Source organism: Alexandromys fortis, unplaced genomic scaffold (assembly GCF_014885135.2).
Source record: "Alexandromys fortis isolate MF-2015 unplaced genomic scaffold, M_Fortis_MF-2015_v1.1 scaffold_11, whole genome shotgun sequence".
In the NCBI taxonomy this organism is placed as follows: Eukaryota; Metazoa; Chordata; class Mammalia; order Rodentia; family Cricetidae; genus Alexandromys; species Alexandromys fortis.
The window spans coordinates 14,588,339-14,598,137 of record NW_026067912.1 but is presented as its reverse complement, the minus strand read 5'-3'; the positions used below and the strand labels follow the sequence as shown (position 1 = coordinate 14,598,137).

Here is a 9,799-nt window from a genome sequence, read left to right as displayed (position 1 = left end):
AAAAAAAAAAAAAAAAAAAAAAAAAAAAAAAAAAAAAAAAAAAAAAAAAAAAAAGAAAAAAGAAAAAAAAAAAGGAAAGCAGTATTTCAAACATGATTAATTTGTAGCACTTGGGAACTAAGGTTTTACTGAAAATTTAACTTCAGGAATATTATAATTTAAGTTAGGTTTATTCAAAAGTGAATTTATAACTGAAAGGTTAGCTATGGTGCTTTATTCCTCTGTGAAGCTAAAGGTTGGTCAGAAAGCTATGTTGATCTTTACCCTGAAGCTGGCTAATAAGGAAGCATTCTTACTGATAAGTGGGGAAATTGTATGGGAATGAGTACTCACGCTGGTCAATTGTAACTATCTCGTTCATCTGTTGTTCTTGGCTTGCCAAAACATCTGAAGAACACACAAAAGAAATTCATTTTCACTTAAAACCAAAAATATAATTCCCAATCCAGTAAAACTAAGTTTAGCAAACACAATTTTTTTTAAAAAAATCCCCATAGTAAAACCAAAACCAGTATATATATTAAACAACTGAAACTTAGCAGGATAACAAACACCAAACTCTCGAGATGTTTTAATTATAACATTCACTTTTGAATAAACCTTCCTTAAATTTGTAACATTCCTGAAGTTAAATTTTCAGTAAAACCTTAGTTGTCCTAAATGCTACAAATTAACCATGAGTTCAGTTTATCAGTTCAGTTCCTTAGAGAACTGGAACTAACAGACCTGAACATAATACTCTACAAAACCATTCATTAATCTGTCACTCTTCCCAGATCAAATGCCATTCTTACCCTGTGACAAAAGCACACATCCCAGTTTCCAGCACTTCAGACAACTATGCCGATCATAAGTATGCCTGTGTGTTGAAACTGAACCTGTCAGTGATCATTCTGAGACTGAGTGAGTTCTAAGATTGGGTCCCCAAGAAGATTCTAAAGGATGTACTGCCTGGGTAGAATCTGAGATACAAGAGCAGAGAAGGGCTGGGAGATTAAGACAAGGTCTGGAGCCTACTCACCAGGTGGAATTTTCTTTGGGACTCATAAGTTTCAGGGATTAATTATTTAGGACTAGCTTCAGAGAGACAGGGGTTTAGATCTTAGTAATCACCACTGCTTAGGTAACATTTTGACCCCGATATTCTTCCCAGCTAAGTGAGATCTCATACAGCACAAAAGGCTGTAGTTAATGTTAAAGAAAGCTTTTTAAGATGCACACTACAAAGTTAACTTTTTTGGAAAATTGAGTATTGTATTTTTTTTCAGACCTCTAGTTCTGAATATTCTACCTCAGAACTATTTATTCTCTCTTAAAAGCTTTGTGGTAGATTTTTCCTCAGTACTTTAAAAGATTCAATGAAGAAAAGTGCTATTAAAACTGAAATTATTCCATCTGTTACTAAATGAACAGAAGTGGCTCAGCCTTAAAGGAGACATCAGAAGCCGGGCGGTGGTGGTGCACACCTTTAATCCCAGCACTTGGGAGGCAGAGGCAGGCGGATCTCTGTGAGTTCTAGACCAGCTTGGTCTACAGAGCTAGTTCCAGGACAGGCTCCAAAACCACAGATAAACCCTGTCTCGAAAAACCCAAAAAAAAAAAAAAAAAAAAAAAAAGGAGACATCAGAAAGGAGCCATTAGACAACCTGGAAACTTGCTTCCAAAACCTTCCTTCTCAGACTTGAGTTTGATATTGTTTTTAAGAGACTCTCAAGACAGAAAGCAGAATACACAAAGTGACAGGTTTTTGAATGCTTAATCTAATAAAATAAAGAAGCGTGAATACAATATATCCTCTAAAGTTCCCCAAATCTTGGCCATGCATGAAGGAAACAGAATGTTTAGAAGCAAAGTCCTGGGGGACATGGGCGGCTTATGAGGAAACATTAGACCCTAAGGGCACAAAGCTGAAGCAGTTCCTTTCCCTTAAGACCATAGTCTTTGGCAACAAGACAGATGTTCACATCAAAAGCATGCTGAGGAATTTGTATCCTGAAACATTTTTCTATCTTCACCAAATATAACAGAATCTGAAAGAAATTTTAACTTGGGAACTGCATCAAGAGGGCCAAGTGGTGTGACCAAGGTACAAAAGGAGTCCTCTCTCTTTAGACAGCGTCACAAGAGATCTCTAAGGCTGACGAGGCGGCAGGCTGCTCAGCAGCAGTTCTGTCCCAGGAAACAGTACCTTCCCGAATAAACTATAGGCCTTTCTTCTTTCTGCTCACTTGGGAAGTAATCCAAGAACATTTAAAAACTACAGATAATCTGTCAGAAACAGCCTTATAGATCATCGTGCCCATCTGTAAATAGGCCTTAGATTCAAAAACCAAATGCCATTTCCTTACAAGAGCAGAGCAAAGATGCTGGACAAGCAAGCAAATCTATGAGATATTTACTGAGGCTGTACAACTTCAGTGCAGAGCTTCTCTGAGAAAACTCATTCTACTGTATGGAAAAAGAAGGATAAAAAGACTCTTGCCTCCTGACTAGGAAAAGCAAGTGAGTAATAACTTTTCAGTTTGAGAAACAGCAGGTGAATCAAAATGTGACAAGTACAAGAATGCTATCTGGGAGAGACTATGAAAACCACAACTTCAGAAGAAACTACTTTAAGAATTCCAACAAGAAAATGTTTGAATGAACATGATTCTGGTGAGACTATGAAAGCGCAACCAAGACATTCAACTTACTCGTGTATCAGAACTGAAGCTGGTAGTAACCCTATATACTCAATGGATATACAATCTCTTAATAGCACTTAAAAACCATCTACGAGATTCCACTTAAGAGGCAACAAGCAGAGGTTCTTTCCAGAGCTCATCTCTTACTCAATATCAGAGTGACCCTTGGGTGAAAACGCTAACCATCAAACTGCTGTGTAAGACTCTCTTTCCCTACCAGTATAGCAGAACAAAGTAGGAGTCATGGCATTTCCATCCTAATGTCAACAAAAAGAACAGCATCTATCCACTTAAAAACTGAAAACTAACAGCGGTCTGACTAACATTACTGATAGAAAAAACAGTGAAGAGGGTGGGCTGCTAAGATTGTTTAAGAGATACCATAAAAGTAATTAACGTATGGGATGGATTAAACAAAAAGTTCACATTTATTTGAACTCTAGTCAGCCAGGCAGTTTCCAAGCTTTCCTCATAGTCCCTTAATCATAACCTCCGTGGGAAACTGCAACAAGAGGTTCCTGCATTAGGGCTAGCCTAATAATTAAGGTTAGCACACAGTAACACCTGTCTCAAAAAGAAAAACAAAAAGAGAGACCTTGGAATAAGGTATAAGCCTGAGTTAGAGTCTTAGTTTGGACAATCCCTAGGGGTTCAACACTCTGTAGGGATCTTACAGCCTCAGTCTCACACAGAAAAACTAAAAAAATCAGGAAAGTAATACTTTATGGCGTTACTATAGGAATTGAGATAAAGAAACTCTTCACACTACTTGCAACAATAAATGTCAATTACTATAGCACATGTTTGCTTATTAACAATTAATAAAGTAAAAACATAGTTACAAAAAAATAAAATTAAGCTTTAGTTACAATGCAAATAGATAATAAGTCTAATTTTATACATTTTCGAAGAAGCTCCAGATGACTCCAGAGAATTTCTCCCCGAGGGACCCGCTGAAAAAAATCTTCTTGGTTGAGACTACATAATTCTCTTCCCGAAATGTTGAGTGTGGTGAGGTCTATATCAGTCATGCTGAACTCCTTCATTACCCAAACTACCCAATGCAGGACTTGGTCTGTGGACCACTGTATAGGATCTAGAAAGAAAAATATTACCTTTAGCCTAGTTCCATCTTAGATAAATTTACAGTTCATTTCTCAATACACATATATACACATATGAAATCCAGACAGATGTTTTTCCCAAGTGAAGCAAACTGATTCTATGAAGAACAACTTTTATGCTGATGCTGCATTTTCTCCTTAACTTTTTCCCAAGTTCTCAATCTGGTTCCAAAGGAGTCACTTGGTTCTGTATCAGTTAGTCTGGAATTTTATCACAAAAACCAAACTATAAAATTGTTCTCTGGTGGGCCAGATGACAACTGAAGTATATTATCTTGGAGATAATGGAGAATACTGACCAAGCTCAAAATATTATTTTGTAGCACTATATAGTTTGGTGTCTTAAAAAAAATTAAATGGGATCCTAAGGAGCTGTCGTCACTCTTCAAATTGCGCACAATGCACCCTTTCTCCAGCCCTTCCAATAAAAGATTAGCTACCTTGGTGGCACTTATATGATATTCTACCTGTTCACTCAGTTGCTTCCCCATTGGCAACAAGGCTGTAATTCCAAAGACTGTGTCTGGTAAATCTGACTTCACTGTCTATAAAGTGCCTTGAATAGATATTTGTTGACTTTACACAAAGAATACCCAAATTATTTCATCTTTTCTGCTACTTTTGTATTTATAAGCTAATTGAATTTACAAACAGAAGAAAAAGATTGCCAGTACATGCAAAGACTATGTCACTATATCTCTGGCACCTAAAAGAAAATGTTATCTGTGGGAACTTGATGCTGAATTGATTTTGGCACTGGCATTCATGTTCGAAGATGACTATCTACTCAAATAATAGTGATCGCCCAATGAAAGTTATTCAGTAAGAAAATATGTGAAGTAATAATCAGATTTTTTTCAAGGAACAATCTATAGTAAATATAAACACAGGATTGAAAGCAAGAAGAGAAGTATAGAAAGATGGGAATAAAGTTTGATTTCTCCGAATATACAAAGAGACACAGAAAGCAACTCAGGGTAAAACCAGAAGCCTATAAGTAAATCCTCACAAAAACCAAACAGCAATACCCAGGAGACAAAATATCTACCACAAAGTCCATAATATACACGGATGAAGACAAATCCATTTTTATAAGATACTGGTGTGGTGGAACACTCTTGTAAACCCAACTGTTACGGAAACTTGAGGGCAGCTGAGCCAACAGTCAGCTCTCATCTCAGGTTAAAAAAAAATGCAGAAGAAAGCAGAAAAAAATCATGGAAAAGAATGCAGAGGGAAGCAAAATGGTATGACTCATTCTGAGCACAGGAAGTCTGAATTCAAACAAGAAGCAGTCACTGGAAGCACAGTAGGCCAAAAAATAAAAAACAAAAACAAAGGCTAAGGAATAGTTTTCCGAATGCAGCACCAGCTGAATGCAGGGTCCAGAGAGGGAATGAGAACAAAAGTGAGAAGCACAGGGCCAGACAACAAGGAAATGCACAGAGAAGGCCCAGGTGAAAGGAGATTAGGAAGGAAGAAATAAAAGAAAAAAAAAAAGAACAAAATAGACAATGAGCGTGGTAGTGCAGACCTATAAACCTGGTGTCCTTTTCAATTTCTTTCTTCAAAGACTTAAAGTTCTTGTCAAATAGATCTTTCACTTCCTTGGTCAGAGTTACTCCAAGATATTTTATGCTATTTGTGGCTATCATGAAAGGTGATGCTTCTCTGATTTCCCTCTGTTTCCTTATCCTATGACAATGGGGATGTTCTATCGGGAACTCACCAAGGCCAGCTGGCCTGTGTCTGAAAAAACCTGGGATAAAACCGGACTCGCTGAACATAGCGGACAATGAGGACTACTGAGAACTCAAGAACAATGGCAATGGGCTTTAGATCCTACTGCATGTACTGGCTTTGTGGGAGCCCAGGCAGTTTGGATGCTCACCTTACTAGACCTGGATGGAGATGGGTGGTCCTTGGACTTCCCACAGGGCAGGGAACCCTGATTGCTCTTTGGGCAGACGAGGGAGGGGGACTTGATTGGAGGATGGGGGGGGGGAAATGGGAGGTGGTGGCGGGGAAGAGACAGAAATCTTTAATAAATAAATAAATTAAAAAAAAGATACAATACCAAAAAAAAAGATACAATAATCAAGAACTTGAATTAAGGGGCCTCTAAATGCTTTATATGGCAACAATGACGGAATGGGGTCATCAAATACAAAAGTGAAATTGTCAACATTAATGTACTATACACTACCATAAGTAGATCTGAGTAAAATAAGAATTGTTTGAAAGTGTAAAGCCAAAAATCTTTTTTTTTTTTTTTTTTTTCAAGACAGGGTTTCTCTGTGGTTTTGGAGCCTATCCTGGAACCAGCTCTTGTAGACCAGGCTGGTCTTGAACTCACAGAGATCCACCTGCCTCTGCCTCCCAAGTGCTGGGATTAAAGGTGTGTGCTACCACCGCCAAAAATCTTAAGAAACCCTTTCTAGAGAACCTATAAACAGAATAAAAGATGGGAGTAAAATAGGCTGAAGCTACAAAAACAGGAAGTGGAGGACTCTGCACTACACTGGAAAAAGGCTAAGACAACAGCTCTGAAGATATGGAGACTGCTTCCAGACAGACATGAGAACGAGAACTAATGGCTAATTAAAGCAGGAGAAAGACTGTCTTGATCTGTACACAAGCTTATGTAACTACAGACTTAAGAGGCTGAGCAGGAAGGCCACTTCAAGGACAAGGACAAGCTGGGCTAGATGGTGAATTCTAGGATAGCCTGGGCTACAGTGAGACTGTCTTATAAACAATCAATCAATCCTGAACTTAGGAACCCTAAAAGCTGTCTAACAAGGTTCTACAACCTTGTTAGTCTAGATACCTAGACTAACTTAGACGAAAGTTACAAAGCAGTTTGTAAAAACAGAAAGTGAAGCCAAGTGCCTGAAATTCCAGTAAATGGATAGTCTTAGGCTGGATGACCACAAGCTAAAGTGCATATGGGCGACGTAGGAAGACTTTATCTCAAAGAACACAATAAAGCAAACCATATACACACCACACACCAGCCAAGTCACCAAAATGAAAGAGAGCAAACTCTGCTGTACACAGAAGCCAGATAATTCTCATTCACTACAAGGTGCATTAGTGATGAAGAAAAACAGTAAAGTACAAAGCAGGATTGCTGACAGGAAGGCTGAACAGAACTGGCTTCTGAGAAGCTTTTCTTTCTATCTATCAGACCTGTGAGAGAAGTTAAACAAAGGAGTTTACCAATGTGAAGAAGATAGAGCTATGGAACTGGACAGCCAGCCAGTTAAGACACAATCTTTAATACTTTTCTTGTGTGAATATTATTTATATTCAAGAATTTACATATATGTTCTTGAATGTTAGTATCGGGCAAAAACATGACTTTTTAAAAATTACTTTAAAAAAAGAATACAAACCTAGCTATCATTTCAATATCCATATTTCATAAAGGAAAAATACATATTTGACTGAATTTGTTTTTTATTGTTTTAACATTTTGTATAGCCCATCTCTTTGACAGATTTCTAACTTGTACACAATTATTAACTTCATCTTCAGATTAGTTTAATGGGCAATTCTAAGAAATATTCACATATACAACCACCTGAATGAAGAAGTGTCTAAGTTGCTGTCAAGATAGAAAACTGCTTTATATTAATGTGAACTTTAAGGGATTTCCCAATGTGGGTAAGTAATTCAAAGAGATTTAAAATAGCTTTAAATAGTTAATTATATCCCAGTGATGATTAGAATTAATAAATTTGTCAGGGAACTGCATGTAGATAAAGAAAGAGAAGTTTGAAATGATAGTTTTCTGAGAAAACGCTACTCATCTGTAAGATTGCTGTGGTATTTTGAATGTAACTGAATGTGTGTGTCAGCTGTATCCCTGAATGGAATAGAGAAGCCAGTATGTGAAGCTGTGAAGTTGAAGCCTGGGTTGCCATGGACTGAACCTCTGAACTGTAATCTGCCACCTCAATTAAGTGTTTTCCTTTGTAGGAGTTGCCGTGGTCGGGTGTCCCTTCACAGCAAAAGAAACCCTAAGACAGTTGCCTAGTAGATAAAAATTTCATGACGAAGAATCTAATCAGAAGATGATCTCAAGTATTTTAAATGTACTTTTAAGTAAATGATATTCTTGGTAGGACTTGCGCCACAGAGAATCAATCATTATGCTACCTACGGTCATCTTCATGTATTACTTCCTGTAACTGAAGATGTCTTGTGGAAAATACAGCAAATGCCGCAGAAAAACACTATTCAGAGTTTTCATGTCCCATTCTTCCCTTCTCAGCATTTCCTCTCAGGTGATTCCTAACTTGCTATCAAAAAGGTCAAAAAAAAAAAAAAAATTCCACACTAGCTTCCACATGCCAAAAGTAAATTTCTACATGTCACAGTAAGAACTGCCCCCACTCCTCAGAGATACCAAATTCCCCAGACTCTAAGTCCCCTACAAAAGAGTGCAGCATTTACTTATAAAGGATGTATAGGAACACATGTAACTAACTTCAATCATTTCTAAATAAAATACCTAATGCAATGTGAATACTGTTAAGTTGTTCTATGAGGGAACAGTGATAAGGGCACACTACCAACTTTCCCATTGTACTAACTGTATAATTTGCTTCCCCAATTTTTTTCTTCTATATTGCCTCAAAAAAATTCTAATCAATGTTCTCTATTTCTCAGTTGTTGCCTATCTAACTTAAACCCATCTGAACAATAATTCTATGATTATCAAACTGATGCTACTCCATAGTTTTGACTTTCTCAAAAGAATCTCAAGGGTCTTAACACCTAATAAGTCTCCCTAAATAGCAGTGATATTATACAGTTATTTCCCAGACTTCGGCTGTACCATTGATAAGGGTTTATTTTGGAGACAGGATCTTGCTAGGCAGGCCTGGCTGGCCCAGAACTTAAAGAGATCTGCCTGCCTCTGCCACTGGAGTGCTAAGATTAAAGATGTGTGCTGTTGTACCTGGCATCATTAATGTTTTCTTGTTTCCCTTCTCCTTCCCCTGCCCTACAGGTTATAATGTGTTCTTGTCCATACTGTTTCTCTCAAAAGACTTTCATCTTTATGTTTTTAAAAACAAACCGATCCCGAGAGTTTGTGCTCTTAAAACTATGTTAAGGCTACACTAAACCGATTACATACTTTACTTCAAAATCAAGTGCTATCAACACCCCCCCACCCAAGACATCATTGTATTAGACATCTCTACTTCCTCCAAAAGACGTTCAAAGTATGCCTAGCTGTTAGGAATGTAGTTTAAATGTCAAGTGCTTGCCTAGCTAGAATAAGGCACTGAGGCCAGTCCTATACAGGGTTTGGGGTGTCAAAGGCATGCTCTGTTCTTACATATCATCATTAGCCCAGAATTTACCACAGTGTCTGGTAAACAGTATCATTCCATTGTAATGAAGATGTAACCAATTTGTATAAAAACTATCGCCCTAGTCATTCAAGCTCTCAAAGTTAGGTCAGTGCTTGAATATCCTCTCTCCATGTTTACACTCTGCCAACCTTATCACTGTTTTCACCCATCTCTTCCTTTTTGCTACAAAAGAAACCACATAGTCTATGCTAATCTGAACCACATTACTACTGTACAAATGACAAAAATATGTTCTTGTTTTCTCTCAGTCACAATGTGCCTTATGGGACATTTGGGCAATATTTGTTTTTTTAGTTTTCCCTTTCACTGAGCAAAACCAGTTCTATGATGTCAGAAATAACTCTTGATACGATATGTTCTAAGTACCCTTCGTTCATCCAGGTCTAAGCTTTGTTTTGAATGTTTCCCGTTTGTATAATTTCTCAGAATACACTCCCTCCCATTTTCTTCAGAGTACTCTGATCCCTGTGACACTCTTGTTTGCGTTCTGAGAAAGGGCATGCTACGTAAGCTCGCCCTGAATCCGTGAACTGCTTCAACTCCATTTGTCATTCCTCCAAATGGCTAGGTTATCCCTTTGAGGCTCTAAACACACGCTGTG

The 9,799-nt window shown here is 37.7% G+C and overlaps 1 protein-coding gene across 4 annotated transcripts in view; it reads right to left on the bottom strand.

Moving 5' to 3' along the window:
* The window catches only part of Gabpa (GA binding protein transcription factor subunit alpha), a 32,288-nt gene that overhangs the window by 10,971 nt on the left and 11,518 nt on the right, over positions 1 to 9,799 (bottom strand). For 3 of the 4 annotated variants that reach the window (XM_050138548.1, XM_050138547.1, XM_050138549.1), the window contains exons 6-7: positions 3,586 to 3,780; positions 334 to 387 (exon numbers count right to left, since the gene is read on the bottom strand). In XM_050138548.1, the coding sequence (XP_049994505.1) occupies positions 334 to 387; positions 3,586 to 3,780 (249 nt within the window). The remainder of the gene's footprint in view (positions 1 to 333; positions 388 to 3,585; positions 3,781 to 9,799) is intronic. The other variant, XM_050138550.1, reaches the window with a different exon arrangement.